Source organism: Caretta caretta, chromosome 8, assembly GCF_965140235.1.
Source record: "Caretta caretta isolate rCarCar2 chromosome 8, rCarCar1.hap1, whole genome shotgun sequence".
Taxonomy (NCBI): Eukaryota; Metazoa; Chordata; order Testudines; family Cheloniidae; genus Caretta; species Caretta caretta.
The window spans coordinates 12,602,854-12,625,143 of record NC_134213.1 but is presented as its reverse complement, the minus strand read 5'-3'; the positions used below and the strand labels follow the sequence as shown (position 1 = coordinate 12,625,143).

The 22,290-nt window shown below is 45.5% G+C and overlaps 1 protein-coding gene and 1 pseudogene across 3 annotated transcripts in view; one reads left to right on the top strand and one right to left on the bottom strand.

The window, feature by feature from the left end:
• The window catches only part of JADE2 (jade family PHD finger 2), a 152,324-nt gene that overhangs the window by 76,081 nt on the left and 53,953 nt on the right, over positions 1-22,290 (top strand). For all 3 annotated transcript variants that reach the window (XM_048861811.2, XM_048861814.2, XM_048861810.2), the window contains exon 5: positions 12,433-12,602. In XM_048861811.2, coding sequence (XP_048717768.1) covers positions 12,433-12,602 — 170 coding nt within the window. The remainder of the gene's footprint in view (positions 1-12,432; positions 12,603-22,290) is intronic.
• LOC125641620 (small ribosomal subunit protein eS7-like) lies at positions 14,248-14,877 on the bottom strand (annotated as a pseudogene).

Genomic DNA, 22,290 nt, shown 5'->3' with positions numbered 1-22,290 from the left:
TCAGCCACCTATAACTGTAGCTTGTTTGGTACCGGACTGGAGGGGTAGATTTCCGCTAAAGTCTCCCAGAAATGCTATTATTACAACTGATTGGACAATGTGCAGTCTCCTTTTGTGCATCGTCGCATATCACGCAATGCAGATCATAATTCCAGTGGCGGCACTTAGTGCGTTCCCATGCAGATAATCCAGAGTAAGGGCTTTTTGCTTCCCAAGGCTGAGAAGCACAGGTGCAATGCTGTGCTTCAGAAGATCTAGGCTCAGGGGTGGATTCTGATCTCATACCAGTGCAAATCAGTTGTAATGCCATGGAAGTCAGAAGAGTCACACTGGCATCAAACCAGCATAAGTGAAATTAGATTCAGGCCCCCAGTTTTTAGGCTGCCTCTGTACATATCATAGAGCAGGAACTAACTACACTGCTAAAGTAGCTGTTCAGTCCAGGGTGAGCTCAGCTAGCAGTTACTGGATCCGTTTTATCTCACTGTAAAACCTTGGTAGTAGAGTTTGTCTTCATGAGACTAATAGGAACAGCTTCACACCAATTACCTGGGCACTGCCAAATTCTGCACACTTCAGGAGACTTCATTGGGAATGAAATAGGCTTTGCTTTTGCATACCTTTGCCAGCCTCAGAATCGATTTACAACATTGACAACCAGGTTTTAAAAAGGCTTATCATCTGACAGCTCTTATTGTCCTCAGTAGGAGCTGATGGGTCCTGGACACTTTTGAAAATCCTGGCCTTACTGTGAATGTCAGTTTTAGAATCATAGAAGGGTAGGACTGGAAAGGACCTGAACTGATCATCTAGTTCAGTCCCGTGCACTAAAGGCAGGACTAAGTATTATCTAGACCATCCCCAACAGATGTTTGTTCTTAAAAATATCCAATAATGGAGATTCTACAACCTCCCTAAGCAGTGCTTAACCAGTGCTTATTCCAGTGCTTAACCACCCTGATAATTAGGAAGTTTTTCCTTATGTCCAACCTAAACTGCCCTTGCTGTAATTTAAGCCCATTGCTTCTTGTCCTATCCTTAGAGGTTAATGAGAACCATTTTTCACCCTTCTTCTTGTGTACCTTTTGTATACTTGAAAACTGTTATGTCCCCTCTCAGTCTTCTCTTCTCCTAAACAACCCAATTTTTCAATCTTCCCACATAGGTCATGTTTTCTAGACCTTTAATGATTTTTTTGCTCTTCTTGTGTCTTACCTGCAATACTCCTGCTACTACATCTCAGAATTATATTTGCTTTTTTTTGCAAAAGTGCTACACCGTTAACTGGTATTTAGCTTGTGATCCACTATAACTCCCAGATCCCTTTCCACAGTACTTCTTCCTAGGTAATCATTTCCCATTTTGTATGTGTGCAATTGATTGTTCCTTCCTAAGTGGAGTACTTTGCATTGATAGAGCAAGGTTTTGGCCATTAGTAATTCTTATTCCTGACTTCGCCACTTGTGTGACCTTGGTTCAGTTATTTGACTTCTCAGTTTGCCTCAGTTTGCCCATCTATAAAGTGAGTAGGATATTGCTTACCTATCAAGGGGGTGTTGTGAAGCTTAATTAATAAACATTTGTAAAACCTTTTGGGATCCTAAGAATATAAGTGCTATCTATAGTAGGTACAAAGAATCACTTTTATTAGGATGCTGGAGTCCTGCCTAATAAGGGGAAATTCCAAAATCACATAAAGTTTAGTGGTTCTGTTTACAAAAGACACTTCGTATTAATATATATTCCTTACAGTACTCTTAGTTAGTAATGGTGAGTAAACTGCAGTTGAACAGGACCCGTGGAAACAATATCATATTGTAACAAACAAATAGAGTAATGCTTTAATTATTTTCCCCAATATGAATTTGAGTTAGACATATTAAGACACTTTCCATAATACCAGTGGCTTGTTTTAAACATATTTATTGAGGGTCAGTAACTGTATCGGTTACATCTTTCCATATTAATAAATACGTTTTTAATAATCAGTTAGCATGTAAGGAGCAAACAGTGGCTGTTCCATAAACTCCAGTTCATTCTGAAATTAAGAAAATTAACTGTAATGTTTATGTTGAAATGTTGGAGAAACCTTAATTTAGGGCTCTACCATTGATAGTGACATTAACAACTATAGACTCCAATCCGCACCTTTGGTATTCTGGGGATCTCAGAGCCATGAGTTAAATACAGTCTTGCATTTTCAGGTTCTCGGTATATAGCTTACACAGCAATTACCAGTGTTAGCCAGATGATTGGAAGACTGAGTGAAGGCTTAGGCCTGGTCTACACTTGGGGGGAATTGATTTAAGTTACGCAACTTCAGCTACATGAATAACATAGGTGAAGTCGATGTACTTAGATCTACTTACCGTGGTGTCTTCGTTGCGGTAAGTCAACGGCTGACGTTCTCTCCGTCAACTCTGCCTGCGCCTCTCGCCCTGGTTGACGGTAGAGTGCTCGGCGGTTGATTTATCGCGTCTAAACTAGACGTGATAAATCGACCCCCCACTGGGTCGATCGCTGCCCGTCAATCCAGTGGGTAATGTAGACCAGCCCTTACTTCTTTCCAGTATCTCAACAATTGGTTTAGCAATGTTGTATTTTAAATTCCTTTCTGCAGGGGGATAATGATATACAGGACCTATGCATATCAGTGCTCCATTAACAGGGCAGTATCATATTTACTGATAATGCATAAAGGATCCCCCAGCCACCATCAGTCTGCACTTGCATCTCTATCAGACTTAGTAAGTTCTAATGATGGTCAATGCAGTAAATTGCCTTGGCATGCTGTCCCTTTGATATGCACGCAGAACATTAATCTTTGCACTTTTATGCCGGGCTAAAAATAAACTCTTCTTTCTGCTGAGGTTCAAAGACCAACATTTTGCGCATCACTTACTGGACATGTTTCAAAGTATCACCTGTTGCAGCTGTCTGTTCAGTAAGCAAGTTATATAACTAGGATTAATAAAGGCTTACAGACTGATTGTGCAGTATAGTTCCTTGTATCTGTTCACCTTTGCACCAGTGAAACAGAAATATTCATTGCCATTGGATATTTTTTCCAAAAAAGCATTAGGCTTTCCTTTAAGAGCCACTGTGCTGAGCTTTCCTGGTGACTTACCATAGATCTGGTGCTTTGTATTGCTAACCGGAAAGCTCGGTTAATGGATAAAGTCAATATCAGTTCTGGCTGGTCGTGAGCAAGATGCATTGGTGGCTCCTGTGTTCCAGGTGACTGGGTACTCTTTAACTCAAAGCACTGAGACTTGCTAGTGATTTTCATAAGTCTAAGCTTTATTGCTTATGCCTGCATTGTATGAATATTCATATAGAATTTACTAAAGACCTGAAGCCCTATCCTAGATTGCACTGGGCTCAGTGTAAAACCTGGGAGGGAATCTCTGAGGGCTAGTCTTTGTTTAGTTTCCAGAATCCTAGCCAGGAATCTGGAGGGGCTGTCCCCAGGTTATTACAGTGGCATCTTTCACTGGCTGACTGACGGTGGTTGTATTTCCTAGTGCATTGCTCCTTGAAGTCACCCTTTGGCTCTTTCTTGGAACTTGGCTTGCATTTTGCTCCTGTAGCACATAATAATACTTCACAATTGTATTCATCACTCATCATTCATAGCTCTCAAAGCGCTTTACAAAGGGGCTTACAGGTCTGTATTCTCAGTTCACAGGTGGGGAAACCAAGACACAGAGCGATTAGGTGGCTTGCACAAGGTGATGCAGTGAGTCAGTGGACAAGACAAAGAACCCAGGTGTCCTGATTCCCATGCTGTTGCTCTGTTCGCTGAGCCACATAGTCTCATCTCTTACTCCTGCAGCTGAAGTTTGGTGTTCTGATGGCAGTGACCAGTGTGGCTACTGAACAGGCACTGGACTCTAGCCTGGGACTTGAGAGACCTAGGTTCAGTTCCTTGCTCTGTCACAGACTTTCTGTGTGACTTGGGCAAGTCACGTTGTCTCTCTGTGACTCAGTTCCCCATCTGTATAATGGGGATAATAGCACTGCTGCACAGGGGTGCAGTGAGGGTAAATATGGTAAAGGCTGTGAGGCGCTCACATACTATGGTAACAGAGGACATATTACCTAAGTTAGATGGAAGCCAGTTATGGGCTTCAGTAGTGTTGTACTGAGTGTAGTCAGGACAGGATTTGGCTCTAAGACTTCCCAGCTCCATCCCATCTTTAATATAAAGCAGTTAGTCATTTCCTGTTTCACTGCCCCCTTCCTCCACTCACAGCCTCTCAGAGGAGAACCCCTTTCTGCCCATGTTAACTCCTCAGTGTCAGTGAACTGGCACACAGAGTGGAGATGGCCACGCTGGTCCCTTGTTCCATCAGCCCCACCCCTGCAGCTGTGCTCCCCTTTATCAGCGATGCAGGGAACATGTCTAAGAAGTGGGCATCTCCTGTGATGAATTCTTTGGCAGCCTTATTTTAAAATCAGTTGTAAGCACAGATAGCAGGTTTGATTGTCCTCTCATTTACACAAATGTAACTCCCTGACTTCTGTGAAGCAATTCCCAGTTCACGGAGGTGTAAGTGAGAGGAGAATCAGGCCCACGGGTTTGGCATGATCAGAACTATCCCAGCCACAGATGTTTTTTGAAGGCTGTAATACAGTAAAGTTTGTCGCTGTGTGCTTGTTTGTTTCCTTGCAGCATGTTTGTATATTGACATTTGTGTCATGATGTGATATTTCAGGGAGGAAATGTGATCTATGCAAATATTGCTGCAAGCTTCAGCTCCTGAGTTTGCAGAGAGCTGTCAGACCGGGCACCGCGTTTTGCTTTTCAGTTCTAGCTCTTCCTGTGATTGCATGTCATTATGTGTGACATGGTGGTCATGCACATGGCAAGTGTGACACGTGATGCTATAAAGTTGCTGAAGAATGCAGGAGAATTGACAGCGAGTGCCTGCTCATTTCCCATCCAGGAAGTTAATGGCAGATAAGGCAGCTTTGCTTCGCTTCTCTTCATCCTGGTTCTTATTACACAATGTCCAGAATCAATCCATAAGTGTGATATGTGACTCCTTTCATTGCAAAGCACCACAAAGTGCTCCACTCACTATATACATACAGGAGGGCAGCCACCTTCAGCGGTATCATCTACAAGGATTCCTGTGCCATCAGGGTAGCAGGCAGCTTGCTCACAGCACATTATTCAGCAATGTAATCGCATTTGGTCAGGACATCCCTGCTCTTACAAGTGGTGTTCTGGGAGCTTGAACATCTACACAGAGCAGACAGGACCTCAGTTTAATGTCCTCTCCAGGAGCAAAATCTGATATTTTTTGCACTGCGGTAAATTTGAAGTAACTCTCTCTGATGCTAGTGGCGTTACATCCACAGTCAGAATCTGGCCCCCAGTAAACACTATAATACTCAACTGGCCTGATTTTCTTCTCATTTACACTGATGTAACTCAAGAGTTAACTTCACTGAAGTCAAAAGAATTCTGCTGTATTTAGGGGAGAGCTGGGCATAGTTTATCTAGCTGGGAAGGATGAAGAAGTGAAATGACCCTTTTAGAACTTGATTCTATAGTTTCAAAGAGTCTCAGGCTCAGATTTTGATCTTAGTGACTCTAGGAACACCAGAATAACTCCACTGCAGTAGCTGAGGTGTACTGAGATGCAGGGCAGGATGCATTGCTGGTCGAAATTGGCCTGTGCTGATTTCAATCAATGCAAGATGTAGCCCATCTTCTGACTGTTATGGTTCCAGTCAGATGCTCACGAATCCAGTCCAAGGCCCATCAAAGTCTGTAGGAGCCTTTCCATTAACTTTGCTGTGAATTAGACTGGGCTCTGAATCGCAATGCAATCTCCATTTGTGTGTGGGGGTGGGCAAGGAGGAATTCCAGTGAGTTTCTGCGTGGTAGCCCATCATATTATGAAACAGTTCATCCTCAGGTATCTCAGGAGTATGTAGCTGTAGTGTTGTACATTCCTACGTAGGGCTTGTGTCAGTTCAGTGGGACTGCTTGTGGAGTAGGGTACTACTCAGAGTGTCTAGAGAGTGGAAGCACTGAACCCATAGCCTTCCTCCACTGGCAGAGAATGGGCCCACCTTGACGTCTCTGAGGCCTGGGAGATAATAGATTTGAGAAGAGGCTTCCTCTTGTGATGGGCAATTCTGGGACACTGTGTTTGGGTAGTGGGAGCTCAGTGTCTGGTGGCTGAGCTGATGTTTCCAAACTCATCTCACCTAAGACAAAGCATTAACCTCACATTCATTCAGAGGGTGAAAAAAGAGCTCCATCCTTTAATTCTCCCCAAGGGATGAACAGCTTCAAAATGTAGAACGAGGACTTGCAGGCAGATCCTGATCTGCTGTTTTGCAGGGTGAAAGGGGTCACTCAGTGTAAAAGAGATTGGTATCTGGCTGTCAGTATTTCCTAATTGGGGATTTTAATATCATCCAGTTTGAACTCAGATTGCTCACCCACAATTACAGTTGATCAAATATTGCTGCATGGCAAACCTCCAGAAAAGGCTTGTCAGTTCAGTGCCTTCTGCTAGAGAGTATTGGATCCCTGGGGTGCACTTACGCGACTTGCCAGGGCAGTTGTTGAACTGCACACACTCCTTACTGAGCACAGGCGGGGGGAGCATGTGATCACGAATTATCATGGCACAAAACTAAGGAATGGTCTTGTTTTTGCAGAGGACCCCCCTTTACATAATAAGATAGGCATGGCCCCGTCACCTCCTTTGATTACCCCCCACCCCCCGTCCGTCCGCCTGCCCACTTCCCTGGCCTTTTGGTACTGTGGCCAGTGGGGTAGTGTGTGTGTGATAGGGAATGTGCAGAGAGCCCTATCAGGCTTAAAGCCCTGTGTCTGCCTGTCCATCTGTGTAAGCTGCTAACCTACCTAGGCACAGCGTCTCTCCGTTCTGGCTGGGGTCGATCAGCATTGACTCATTATTATGGAAACAGTACCTCACTGAGAGAGAGACAGGATTCCTGAGCTACTTGAAAAAGCAGTACTATCCTTAACAACCACATTCTTCTGCTTCTAGCTTCACAGTCTAAGAATAACAAGAGTTTCATTGGCTTCTCGTCCCCATCTGATAGCCCTTAAAGTAAATAACTGTAATAGCTGTCATAGCTTGGCTTACCGCATCTCAGCAGAGGATGGAGTACCCTACTTTTCACTTGTGCTTTTTCACATTAGATTTCCCAGCTCTGTACAGAGCAGTGATATAAAAATCCAGGCTGGCTATTTCTTTCCTGAAGTGGCACTTTGTCCACGTGATTATTCTCAGTGATCCCCTTCAGTGAGCTCTGAGGGGGAAAAAGCCCTCTGATATCACAGGGACCAATGTGAGGAGATGGATGCAGACAGATTTAGCCGGAGGTAGGGTTATTTGTTTGACTTCGGAATCAAAACATGTGGGAGGTTGCTGCCAACAGATGTGTAGTAATGCTTACAAGACAGGAAGAAATAAAAGTGCCACATGAAGAGAAAAAATGGCTTAATTCTTCATGGTGAGAGAGGAAAGTATTTAATTCCTCGAAAGATAGGTTGTTCCCACAGAGACCTCGGCCCAAAGCTTTCGTATTGGTTATGGCTCTCTTGAAATCTGGGATTCTGCTGAATGCAGGGTAAAAGAGGCAAGAATGGAGTGTGTGAAGAACAGATGAATTCTTATTGATAACAGTCATCTATTTTTAAAAAGGAATAAAATATGCCATTAAACATTGAATATGATGGCATGTTTATTACTCCTGAAGTTGGTAATATTATGAAGCCAATTTAGCAGAAGGGGAAACTTAGGCGGAAAGTGGCTGAGGCCACAGAGACCGCAAGTAGGAGAGCCAGGCTTGGAACTCAGGAGTTCCTGGCTCCTGGGTTTGTGTTCAGACCACTGAGCGGCTTTGTAAAACAAATTCAGCAGCTCCGTGCTTACATCTATTGAGTGTGGAAGCTTCTGAGGTGCAGGAGGTAGAGCCTGTTGTGTAGGCGGCTCTTAAGGCTGTAGGACAGGGTGGCAGAGGGAGGTAAGCCAGCAAACTCTCTCATGCTGTGTGGGGAAAATGCATTCAGTGATGGACAGTGTCCCGAAGAACTGATAGCTGCTCTCTCTTGTATCATTGTCATATTGCCTAGGGCTGACTTCTCGTTGTTTTTTTTAGGGCTAAGGGATTCCCTTAAGGGAGCAGTAAAAATAAATGAAAGACTGAGGGGGTCACCCCCCTTTTAGAGTTAAGGAGAAGCCTTGTTGCAGATAGCCTAACACAGCTCAGTGCACTGTGTGGTTTTTCTTGTGCCAGAGGCAGCATCAGACTTGGTAGCGTTCCTCGTAGCTTCCAGTGTAATGCAGACTTGCCCGAGCTGGGCTGGAGGAATAAGGAGACCTCTAACCTGAGTCTCGTCCCCTGCACATTTGTGCTAATTCAAATTATTTCATGATCAAACTTGCAAATAAAAACATTGCAAGTTTGGGGCTCTGCACAATACTTTCTGTTCAGACTAACGTGAGGGAGAGTGATTTCTGGGAGAAAAGGAATGTCTGGAATGGCTGTTAAGTCCTTCCTGGACATAGCTGTGTGCAAGGATATGTCGGGCCAGTAATGGCATCACAGGGTGGGCAGCTTTCCTGTGCAGAACTAGGTGATGGGGGGGCATCATTAAAAAGGGAGAGGGAAGGTAGAATAAATTTAGAGTAGTGTGGTCTAGAGGTTAAAGCAGGCATTGGGAATCAGGACTCCTGGGTTCTATTCACAGGTCTTCCACTGTCTCATTGTATGGACAAGTTTGGACCGATCAGTCTGTTCCATGATCTGTAAACTGGGGATATTGTGAGGCTCTGTTCATCCATGGTTGTAAAACACTTGGGTTCCCTAGATGAAAGGCTCTACAGAGCTGCGAACTGTTGTTGTTTGGTAAGATGCCTATTTAACAGTTTTCTACATTCTAAGGCCAGGATTTAGGGATCATAATGGCACAATAAGGCATTCACTGAAATGGACTCCTGAAAGCATAGCGGGCACAAGAAGGCAGGACCCCAGTCCTCCGTTGGCAGGCTTTCTTGGAAAGGAAAGTGCTGTTGAGAAAAGTAAAGTTCCCAGATGACGGCAGCATTTTCAGTGGTTGCTGTGAATGCTTAAGGAGCAGCATTCTAAGCATCCAGGTGAGTTCACCGCACAGCTGGCTTGCATGCTGTGGCTGGAATCCTGCCTCAGTTTCAGAAAGCCTGATGGCCACAAAGCCAAATACTCAGAGGGGATTTACTTAATGACGTTACTGATCTGGGCCTAAACCTCTCTGCCTAGTTTCTGGCTAAAATGTGGGATCTTTGGGCACTTTCAGTTGTTACCGCAATCTAGAGGGAGTTTGGAAAACTCTTCGCTAAATTCCAAACTCCTCATGTGTATCCCCCAAACTCAAATTCACTCCCTAGGGTTGAGTAGCCCAGCAAACACAAACAAATTCAGAGCAACTTCTAGTGCCAGTATATAGTGTGGGCAAAGTTCATTCCTTGTGTAACTTCATTGAAGTTAATTGACTTTGATGGGGATACATCTGCGATACTTTTGACCCATTATATGTTTTCCAAAGTTAAATGGAAAATTTCCCAAACGGCAGACACATGGTTTCACCTGTGCTTTGACTATAAGCTCAGTTTATCTTCATTCTTTCAGTGTGCAGTCCTGGACCTGAACAAATAAACCCCTGACTGTAGGGCTCGGCTTCGAGGTACTTCAATCTTTATACAATTTTTAAAACTCATTTACAAATATTCATGCTGTCTCAGCCAGAAGTGTGCATTGGGCTCTATCGCTAATCCATGGGATTCATGTTCAGATACCTTATGCAGTAATGCTTTCCACTTCTGCTATGGATCATCACCTGCTGGAGAAGATCAGTGGGCCTGATCTTGCATTAAGCTGGTGCCTAGGGGACACAACCAAGACGGGGTCCCCATTGTACTATGTGCTCCATATACACATTGTAAGAGAGAGCTCCTACCCCAAACATTGTAAGGTATAAATAGACAAAGCGAAGGGTGAGAGAAGGAAAGGATTATTATTCCTATTTTACAGATGGGAAACAGAGAGAATAAGGGTTTGTCTACACAAACAATGAGTTTATGGCAAGCTGGGGAGTAACTCTACACCGCACTAGCCTGCCGCACACTAACGGTCTCTGTGGACCGTGCTGACGCACACTAACAGTTTCAAAGAGGATGAGATCAGAGTGCATTAACAAATTGCTAATGAGCATCAGCAGGGTCTGCATGCACAGTTATCTCATGACAGGCTGGTGCAGGATAGATTCACACCCCACCTTTCCTCAAACTAAATGTTTGTCTAGACAAGCACTAAGTGACTTGCCCAAGGAGTCTGTGGCAGAGCTGGGATCTGCACCCTGCTTCAAGAGTTCCAACTCAGTGCCTTAACCAGCAGACCATCCTTCCAATCATAGATCAATTTCAGATGCCCTCACCCTCTTGAGGCAAGTAAGCATTGTTATCCCTATTTACTGATTGGGAAACAAAAGACCGAGTGGTTAAGAGACATGCCCAAGCTCATGCAGCAAGTTAGCAGCAGAACCAGAAATACAGCCCAGACCTCCTGAAGCCTAGTGCCTTGTTCTAACCACTAAGCAAAGCACCACGCTTGTGGATAGTGCTTTACTGTACATTTTGAAAAGCATAGCCTCTCCAGTACCTGAAAACTAAACACTTTGCAAAGTCGAATGTGGATATTTTTCTGTTTTCACATTATTTTTCTTTTGAAAACATTAAAACCATCCCCCACTTCTCCCCCCCCCCCTCAATAAGCGCAAATGGGTTGTTTTGGTGCAATGTCCTGTTTACTCTTGCACATCCTTCTCTTTCTCATCTGACGGCAGTCACCCCACCCGAATTGCAAGCAGTGCAAAGTATTTTTTTACAGCAGCAGCATCTGACTCCTTCCTTGACCCACCACTTTAAGCAGCCGAGTTGTTATCCTGGAGGTTCTTTAATCATTTTTATTTTAAGGAAATGAAAATTAGTGATGTGTAATTCCTCACTGGTTGTTTCTTTACCTCTGTTTGGGCTGTCTTGTCTACCATCTGCTTCTCAGTTAGAGGAAATGCCAAGGTATATGGAGGGGGAGTCAATCTATGCCCTTTTCATGCTGTTACAGCTCCTGGGGCACACCTAAAAAGATGCAGGGCACACATCCTTCTACATTAGTCACTGCTTATGCAATTACATCAATTAAAAACAACACCTACAATGGCAACGATCCCTATGGGTTGATAGATAACCAAGAAGGTTTAGCATCCTGTCGAAATAGCCAGCATCTCTCAGGAGGTCTCCCACGATGCCACATGTTCCTTTCAGTGGAGTGCAACTGTGGCTCCTGATGCAGTGTTAAACCACTGCCTATACCACTGTATATTAGTCCATTAAAGGGTAGAAAAAGAGATTGCACTTCCCATGGTGCCCACACAGTACAAGCTTTCGCCACGAAGGCGCATTCTGTCCCGAGAGTGTCTGCAATGTGGGTCACTTGAACGTTGAGATTTGCTGCGAGGTCAGGGGTGAAACACATGGGGTTTTGCCTCTGTGCTGAACATTCACTGTCCTTCTCATTTGTGAAGCTGTTGCTACATGAATAGGGACCCTGGTGTTTTCAAAGACCTACATCTAGTGTCAGCATATGAGCATTTTTCTTCCTGTAAGTTAGGCCTGGTCTGCACAGATTGTGTCACAATATAACTGTGTCAGTTAGGTGCTTTTTATTGAAATAGTTCCACTGGTGGAACACCCTATGTGGTTGCAGTTATAACAATATAAAAGTGCTTGGCCAGTGGAGCTTACTCCCCTTCTCATGCAGGAATAGGCTGTACCAGTATATGGACTTCTATACCAGTATACTATGGCCATGCTAGGTGGGGTTCACCCTGTCTTGATGGAGATAGTTAAAGTGGTGCAACATTTGTGTGTAGGCTGGATCTTCATCTTTTCAAATGTATTTTGTTAGTGTCCGAAAAATCATGGAGAGTTCATAAGCGACTTGTGTTTTGGGGGGGCCTCAATTTTGAGGGCCCAACTTGAGATACCAGATTTTCATAGGGTGGTTGCTCAGCGCTGTCTAAGAATCATGCCTTCTGCATGGCTCAAGTCAGGCCTCCAAATCTGAAGCACCCAAAATCACGAGTCAGTTTTGAAAATTTAGGCGTGTGCGTAAGAGCCTCGATCTTGCCAACACTTATGACCAACCTTACCTTTAAGCATGTCAGTAGCCCCATTGACTTTGATGGGACTGCTCGTGATGGGAATGCTTAAAGTGAAGCACGTGCATAAGTGATGGCAGGATCAGGGCATTAGTGATAAATAGTTTGTGGTCAGGTTTCTAATGATAAATTCTTTACCTACTGCAGCTCTTTCTTATGCTCTCCTTTTCTTCTCCTAGGATTACGCCCCTGCTAGAGCAGTCTCCTCCACAGGTTTCCCCAAGCAGTCTGTCTCTCTCTGAGATTTCGGAGGTCAACAGGACATGCTCACAAGGAATGAGCCGCTACGACCTGGATGAGATTGATGCTTGCTGGCTGGAGCTTGTGAACATGGAGTTCAGGGAGATGGGTAGGTGCTGCTGTTATTTCTCTGCTTGCCGGGGAGCACACTGAGTTGGTATTATGCCTTATTAATTATGAAAACAAAAAAGATTGAGGCCTTCAGTGCTGCTTTCACCCAGTAGAGCAGGGGTTCTCAAACTGGGGGTCGTGGTTTATTAGCCTCAGAGGGTCACGAGATGGTTACGTAGGGGTCATGAGCTGTCAGCCCCCGGCATTGCCAATATAAAAAGTTTGAGAACCACTGCAGTAGAGCAAGGAGGCTGATTTACAGAACAGATAACAGAATCCAGACTCCCACTGCTGCGCTTTAACTCCATGCCCATCTCTAGCTTCATCTCCATACTGCTCCCCAAAGCTGCACTCCATACTGCTCCCCTGTACTGCAGGAAGTGCCCCGTGGCCAGGAGAGGAAAAGGAAAGGTACCACACTGACATCTACTCCTCTTCCCGTGACTCTCTCCAACATCACAAAGGCCCCACTCAACTGTCTTCTTGCCAAACTGACAGATGGAGTCAGAGGAAAGCAGTGGCATTATTTCTGTCAAAATATAGGGAGCTGAGGAATATCGGTTATGGGGCGCCTTTCATTTTCCAGTTGTCTGTATATGGCACAGCATGGTATTGCTAGCATAACTGTAGCTTTTTATCACTGCACATTTTAATCCATTTCAGTTAAACAGAAGTAAGTGGGATTGGGAGTTAGCCCATTAGAGTTTATGCTGTTGAGGTGGGCAAACTTGTTAGTACTGAGACTGGGTTGTAGTTACTATGGAGGAACTTTCCAACCCTGGCTGAGTAAGGGTTACTGTGTTGTGATTACAACCACTAAGCTAAGAATAGCAGACTACTAGTAATTTAAGTATAAACATTCAGCTTTTCACAACAGTGGCTGGAATTTACTGACATAAAGTGCTACTCCCAGAGACAGTGGTCTGCAAGGGAGGGACTAGATGTGATATAAAACACCTTAATAAACAGAATCATACATTGCTTTTTAGGAAAGACATGTTCAAACATACAGTTCATGAGCTAAATTCTGCATTGATCAGTACCCTGTGAGAACCTCTTTATTGCAGTGGAATCACACAGAGTGTAAATTAACGCAGAATTTGGCCCCATATATTTGCTGATCTTCTGCATTCTTGTTTTCAGTGAATCTCTTCTCCTTTCACTGACTAATGTTTTATTAGCCAGATTTGGTATCATCACCATGCATATAAGAGAATTCTAGAGGTGTTTTTGGAGCCTGGTTAACTATGTTAAACATTCATTGCCTCTCCCGCAGCCTCAGTAGTGAATCACAGACAGCCTAGCCCATCTTAGCAGCTTCAGCCCTATAGGTATCAAACCCTGTTTTTGCCACAGGTTTTGAAACATCAGTGATTTTGGCCAGGTCTTTGCACTAAGTAAACAACACAGCCATAGGAATCATATCAGCACTAGTCTGAAACGTTGCTGTCTGTCTTCAAAGGAACCAAACTTCCTATCTTTCCACAGATGAAGCTTCTGTTTCTGAGAAATCACACTCTGCATCCTTTCTGACTCTGATGGATTGTTAGTGTCATTGGTCTTTACACCCTCTTTTGAGCTTGGTTGCTGTGCAAAGTACTGCTTGCTGCCTATGAAATAGGGGTGTTTTTTTTTGGTTTTGCTTTTTTTTAACAATTAAACTGTTTATTCAGTCATTCTTGCACTTTACAGCTGGAATTCTGGGAACTCAAAAATAACATCTTTGCCAGTGAGCTTCTTGTAGACACCAGAAAATGTTTCCACCTTGTGTTCAACATTATTCTGTTGTGCTTTGTCCAAATGGACCTTGATGAGTCTGTTGCCGTCTAGTTTCACGCGGAATCTCACGTGGTTTTCACTAGGGAAAACCAGATCTTCGAGAATGGCATCATGCACTGCAGTAACTGTACGGCTCCTGGGACACTTTTGCTTGTTTTTTGTATGGCTTTTCCTTGTTGGTTTGGGCAAAATCCTTCTCTGAGCAATGAACACCACATGCTTGCCGCTGAATTTTTTCTTCAGCTCACGAACTAATCGGACCTGGATCTTCTGGAAAAATTTCAGCTGAGGAACTGGTACAAAGATTATGATTGCATTTTTACCACCCCCTACTTCAATTTCCTTAGCTGCCATGATGTTCAAGTCTCTCAGCTGAGCTTTTAAATCAGAGTTCATCTCCAACTCCAGGAGAGCCTGAGAAATACCAGACTCGAATTCATCTGGCTTTCACCATTGGGCTTCACAATCGTTGCGCTAGATCTGAACATGGCCTTTCTCTCTCAGTTGTATTCCACTTCCAATTCTTCCTTGTAAGTGTTTCAAGGGCTCATAGAAGGTCAACAGCCAGAGATTTGGCTGCTCCAAGGATCAGTTTGGTTGAATTAAATCTGACTCACTTTATTATTTCTTGCATAATGACTGGTTTCAGAGTAGCAGACGTTTTTAGTCTGTATCCGCAAAAAGAAAAGGAGTACTTGTGGCACTTAGAGACTAACAAATTTATGTTATGCTTTATGCTCAAATAAATGTGTTAGTCTCTAAGGTGCCACAAGTCGTCCTTTTCTTTTTATTATTTCTGTAAAGCATGAGGTTACAAATCCATTGTCTTAAAGGATTTTCAGCTGCCACATTAATTGTTAACTTGCAAGACTGAGATGAGAACACTGGTTTCACAGCTTGGGGAGGAAAGGGGACTTATCCATGAGGTGCTGGAATGTGGCTGAGGCCCCATGTAGCCCAAAAGGGAGGACGGTGTACTGGAATAGCCCATCCGGGGTGGAGAATGCTGTCTTTTCTGTAGCTTCTTTGGTCAGAGGAATCTGCCAGTACCCTTTTGTCAGATTCAGTATAGTCAAGAATCGGGCACTACCCAGTCGGTCACCCAGTTCGTCGGTGCGTGGTACGGGGTGTGCGTCAAACTGGGATGTTTCATTCAGTCGGCGAAAGTCATTGCCGAGTCTCATGGTACCGTCAGGTTTAGGCACTAGAACAATGGGACTGGACCACCGACTGTAAGACTCTTCAATAACCCCTAATTCTAACATTTTCTTTACTTCGGCCTTGATTTCTTCTCTTTTGGCTGCTGGGATTTCGGTAGGGTCTCAGTGTTACCTTGGCTCCGGGGATCGTGCGGATATGGTGATAGGTCTCAGTCGTCCGCCCTGGTTTTGTAGAGAACACATCTCGGTTGCGATTAATCATGTCGGCTGCCTCGATCTTTTGGATCGGCGTCAAGTCGGATGATATCCTCACTTGCTCGTGTAAATTAGCCTCCTGGGGAAGGGTCTCCTGCATGACTAAGCATGCCTCTCGATCGTGCCAAGGTTTTAGAAGATTGATGTGATAAATTTGCTCCGATTTCCGGCGGCCCTGGCTGCCGCACCTTATAGTTCACCTCTCCCACGGCTTTGATTATTTCGTAGGGTCCCTGCCACTGGGCCAACAGTTTACTTTCTGCTGTGGGCATCAGTACCATCACACAATCCCCTGGTTGGAACCATCGAAGCTTCGCTTGGTGTTATAATGGGTTCGTTGGGTCACCTGTGCTCTTTCCAAGTGTTCCCGTACAATGGGCGTAACTCGGGCTATCCGATCTCTCATCTGCAGTACATGCTCAACTACGTTCCTTCCGGGATTTGGCTCCTCTTCCCAGGCTTCTCTGGCTATATCCAATATGCCCCGAGGGTGGCGCCCATATAGTAGTTCAAATGGAGAGAAACCCGTGGAGGCTTGCGGAACCTCCCGGATGGCGAACATGAGGTAAGGCAATAGGGTATCCCAATCTTTCCGATCCCGGCTCACCACTTTCCTTATCATGGCCTTGAGGGTCCTATTGAACCTTTCCACAAGGCTATCTGTTTGCGGGTGGTATACAGAAGTCCGTAGGGCTTGTACATGGAGCAATGAACAGAGATCTTTCATCAACTTGGACATGAAAGGTGTCCCTTGATCAGTCAGTATCTCCTTGGGTAGCCCAACCCGGGCAAAGATCTGTACTAGCTCCTCAGCTATTGTCTTGGAAGCTGTGTTGTGCAGGGGAACAGCTTCTGGGTACCGGGTTGCATAGTCCAGTACAACAAGCACATGTTGGTGGCCCCGAGCTGTCTTCTCTAGGGGCCCTACCAGATCCATGGCTATCCGTTCAAAAGGAACCTCTATTATTGGAAGAGGTATCAAAGGAGCCCGCAAGTGCGGGCGAGGGCTATGTAACTGACACTCCGGATAAGAGGTGCAGTATTGCCGGACATCTTCATGTACTCCTGGCCGGAAGAACCTCCGCAGGATCCGTGCCTGGGTTTTCTCTACCCCTAGGTATCCTCCAAACAGGTGACTGTGAGCGAGACTCAGTATGGCTTTTTGATGTTTTCGTGGCACCAGAAGTTGTTGTATCTCTTGCTCCTGCATTTGCACCACGCGGTACAGGAGATCTTTCTTCACTATAAAGTAAGGTCCGGGACCCCCGACCGTCCCATGCACGGGTATCCCATCGATCTCGGCCACCTCTTTCCTGGAGTTACCATATCTGGGGTCCTCCGCCTGGTCCCGCCCAAAAGTCTCTCTCCCAGGACTAACCTGCCCAAGCTCCCAGGGGCCAGCTTCTGCTTCTTCCAACGCCTCGCTGCCGTCAGGGCTGGGGGCAGCTTCTGGCTCACCTTCTGTGGTGGAAGTTTCTCTGTTGGCTGCTCGCGTCCATCTGCCTACTAGGGAGGTCTTCTGGCCCTGGGTCAGGATCCGGGTTCCCAAGGCCTTTGCGGCCTTCCTCTCTTTTTTTGTCTTCTGGGTCTTTCGGGGAACTGAGAACAGATCCTGAGAAATCTCAGCGAACATCGGGGGTTGACATTCCCCCGGTGACGAGTCGCTGTCCTCAGGGTCCCCACCTCCCTCCAGCCTCTCCAGGGGGAGTAAATTATCAAACCCTGGATAGTCCCTCCCAATGACTACAGGATATGGGAGTTTAGGAACTACGCCCACAGTCACCTCAGTGGCGTTTCCCTGAATCTCTGTCTCCACTGGGATGGTGGGGTAATGACTCACGGCCCCATGCATGCACGTCACTGCTACGCGTTTGGCAGCTGACTACTTTTTACCAGTTTACCCAATATGAGGGTGATGGCACTCCCAGAGTCCACAAGCGCTGTAGTCTCTGCGCCATTTATCCTCACTGGCCTGGTGTAATTATGCGGGGCTAATGCGACCCCCGCAAGGTGGATAAGGGAGCATGGGACCTCCCAATCCCCCAAGTTACATTGCATACGCTCCTCAGTGCTGGGACACTGTGCTGCTATGTGTCCCCACATGCATAACATCTATAATTGCTTTTAATCATTCCTGTATCCCGGGGGTTAGGGGTTTAGTCCCGGGGTTCCCCCCACTCAGGCCAATCCCTTCCTTCTGGGGTCCCCGCTGGTTTTTGCCCCCCCCCCTCCACCTAGGACTCCCCGGGGGTTTGGTTGCCCAACCTTCCAGGGTTGGGGTCGGGTGCTTGCTTTGAAAGGGGCCTTCCTTGGGTAGTCGGGTCAGTTCCCTGGCTGTCATCCATCTTTCTACCAGTTTGATCATCTCATCGTACGTGGACAGATCGTTCTGGCCTACCCATTTGCGGAGATCTGGCAGCAGTCCCCGCATGTAATGGTCTATGACCAGGGTCTCCAAAATCTCCTCTGGCCTGCACACCTCGGTGTAACCACTTGCGCGCAAGTTGTATGAGGTCGAATAGTTGGGACCTCAGGGGTTTGTTCTCCTGGTATTTCCACTCATGGAACCTCTGGGCCCTTACCGCTGCCATTACCCCTAATCGTACTAGGATCTCTGCCTTCAGACGGGTATAGTCAGTGGCATCCGTGGCAGGCAAGTCAAAGTAGGCCTTCTGGGCCTCTCCACACAAAAAACGGGTGAGAATGCTGGCCCACTGCTCCTGGGGCCACGCCTCACACTGAGCTGTCCTTTCAAATGAGAGGAGATACGTCATCTCCTGACGTCATCTTTGGCAGACAAACCAGTGGCCCTCAGGGTTCGCGTCCCGTCGGACCCCCGGGCCTGGGTGGTGAGGATCTTCAGCTGGTCCACCACCTCTCTCAAGAGGGCACAATCTTGGGTCGCCTGGCTCATCAATAATTGATTGGTTTCCTGCTGTAGCTGCATAGACTCCTGTTGTGCCATTGCCTGAACCCGGGTGGCCTCCTGCTGGGCTGCCGTGGCTTGTACCAGAGCTCTGACCACCTCCTCCACTGTGGTACAAAGCAAACAAACAAACCAAAAAAAAAAAAAAATCCAAAACCCCAGTGCACACTTTTTTTTTTTAAACCTCTTTCTTCCTCCACGCTGTGAACAAAGTCCCACTCCTGACACCAGTTGTGACAAAGCTCTGTCCTTGCCTCCGTGGGTCCCGCGTTTTCTGGCGGATTTCACTAGCCTCAGAGGCTCATTGTGATCATCCACATAACCCTTCTCTCTCTAGAGACAAGGGTCACAGTCTGCTGAGCCATTTTCATCAGAAGCCAGCGAGAGAGGTGAGGAGAAGTTATCCTTCCTTGCACAGTCTCTGTTCTCTCCCAGTCTCAGTGATTAATCAGGGGGTATAGGTGGGTGGGAGCCCGGGCCCACCCTCTATTCCGGGCTCCAGCCCAGGGACCCTAATAGTATCAGCTATGGTAGCTGACCTTTTAGAAATATGACATGTACAATTCCCTGGGCTACTTCCCCACAGCAGCCCTCACTTCCTCAAGCTCCACTTCACCCTTACCTCAGGGCCTCCTTCCTTGTGCCTGATACGGTGTGCACTACTCAGCCTCTCCAACAGCACAACTTCCTCCCACAGCTCCTGACATGCACACCCACCTGACTGACTGGGAGGCTTTTAACTAGTTTCAGCCAGCCCTTGATTGGCTTCAGGTGTCCCAATCAACCTAGCCTTCTCCCTGCCTTCTGGAAAGTTCTTAATTTGTCCCAGGTGTCTTAATTGACCTGGAGCAGCTGCCATTTCACTTATCCTGGTACTAGGGATTTGTTTAGCCTGGAGCTAATATATCTGTCTCCCACTACTTTTCCATCGCCATCTGGCCTTGCCCCGTCACAGTAGTTACCTGGGCACTTTCTGAGACAAGTAAGCAGCTTTCCTGAGAAACAAAAGATTATCAGAGTAAATGTAAAGTTTAGTAATTGATCACATAAAAAGCTTTAAGTCAGTTAAAAAAACCTTCCTTTGTCATGAGCACATGCCAGTAACCAGCTACTGTATCCTGTAAAAATATACTGTTTAAAGAGCTCCTGCTTATAAAGATGAGCTCAACATTTAAGCGTGCCCGCACGATTATTTGTTGCTGCTGCAATGTGAGATAATAAAGAAAGTGGATCTAAAGTAATTTGGATCAGACACTGACCAGATTTATAAGTATAGGACATTATAGACAGCACAAGACCTTTCCTTTTAGGAAGAAGCCATGCCGTAAGTCTTTGGTTTTTTATTAAGATTTCACGCCGCACATTGTGATCTCCATTAAATTCAAAGCTATTGTAGGATTGTGGCTAGAGAGACTTCAAAGCCTCAGACTGAAAAGTCCCTTTGCCGTGATAGGCACTTCACACACACAAAATCCCAGAGAAATTGCTAAAAATGTTGATGCCTGAATCAGTCTTGCTGAAGGCAGAATGAACATTTTTAAGTATTCCTCGATTTAATCCATACAGTAGATGCTGCTTATATAAATTCACTGTGGGCTTTATACACGCAGGGCTCTACGGTGGGCACTTGAGGTGTTCTTGTTGTTTTATAGGGATAGCAAGAAGCACCTGGGTCAGATTTACTCCTGGTGTAGCGGGGATGGGGTAGAAGTTCATCGTAGTATGTGTAAGATATGTCTCTGTGATGATTAGAACATCTCAAGTCAGTGGAGGTGAAGTCCATTTTAAGTGAACATTGCTGGAATAAACTGAGGTCGGTGGAGTTGGTGCATTAGTTATCCCTTTGGGAGGGGCTGCAGAGATTAAATTGAGCGGGCGTTTACTGAGCCACAGCTCTGCCTACAAGTTGTCTGAGTCCCCTGATCACTGCACTTGTACTAACAGTAACAGCTGATTAGAGGCACTACCAATAACTTCCTCACATTAGGCAAACACCTTTTCCCTTGGAAATAGAACCATTGCATGGCAGATGGAACGGAGCATAAGGCTTTGGAGAAAGGTTCCCAGATATGCATTCAAAGTGGGGGCATGAAACAAAACAGTTGATCGGTCAGAGTCTATTCACTGAGCTTTCACTGCTTCACTGGGTAGTGAGCCTGCTACCTCATTTTTATGCTTCACTAGATATGATTTTAATCATCAGTATTTTTAAGTGATACTATTATCTCTTTTTGGATCTAAATCTGATTCTTGTAGATCCAGAAAGGAATATACTGTAGCCAGTCTTACACTCCTAACTAAGATATAGCTATATTGCTCTCTTTCTGAACCCTAACAGTATGGAAGTCAAGTTAGCTACCTCAGAAGGAAGAAAACTGACTTAATGTTTTACAGGGTTTGAACTTGTGGCTCTAGGGAGTTTAAGGGTTATATTCTTGATGCTGAGACCGCTAAGTCACTGCTCTATGTAAGAGTCGCAGCTTGTGAGGTGTTAGCTGTGTGCTCTATCTCATTAACATGCCATTGTCCCAGGGAACACCATTGTCTCAGAGAGGGTGCAACAGCAGCCAGCAGGCCAGTGGTTAATTCTCATTCACATCAGGCCTTTCATCTGAGGATCTCACAGCCTTTCAGAAACCTTAGGTCTGAGTCTCCACTCACGCAAGTTTTACACTAGAGTAAATCCATTGGCTTCAGTGGAGCTACTCCTGATTTACACTGGTGTGAGGGAGTGGAGAATCAACCCCAACGGGTCTCGGGACAGCCCTGTGAAATAGCCATGGTTTATTATCCCCCTTTATAGGGGGAAGGGGTTACACTCTGGGATAGTGGTGGAATCAGAAATAAAACTCTGGTCTCCTGACGTACAGTTCCCTTCACTAACCACATCCCAGTGCTTCTGTCATTGGCTGTCTCCTGGGTCTTTTTCAGACCTCACTTACCCGGGTTCTACACTGGCGTAACTCCATTGACTTATCTGGTCTTAATCCTGATTTACACTACAGCAATATCAAGACCTCATTTTTATTTTGCTCATACCATTTGGGAGTGGGATTCTTCCGCATCTGTAGGATGAAGATACCAAGGGGCTTTCTGTCCCCACAATGCAGTAAGTTTCACATACGCCGCTCCCAGTGGGTTGTGTGGAGCCCTAATCAGCTCTAATCAGCTGTTACCGTTAGTACAAAAAGGAGCCCTGTCCTTTTTGTAGTGGGTTCCATTTCCTTTAAATGACAGACTGACTTTCCCCTTTTAATTGCCTTCCAACCATCCTGCTGCCATAAGGGATTGTTAATGTACAAAGGCTTTGACTGGAATCTTCTGCTAGTCGTCTACTGTTAATGGCCATAATGTACTATTTACCCCTGTGTAATCCACATGCAGAGCTCCCACGTTGTGTGGTTTCACAAAGATGTTCAACTCCGCAGCTGAATCCAGGCTTGCGGTAGTTATTGTTAATCAGTTGAGAAAGCTTATCTCCATTAATAATCCAGGCTCTGTTTGTTTGGATTTTTGTTTTAGAGAAATCTTGCCAGTTTGGGGCTGTTTTATAACATATCTGTACG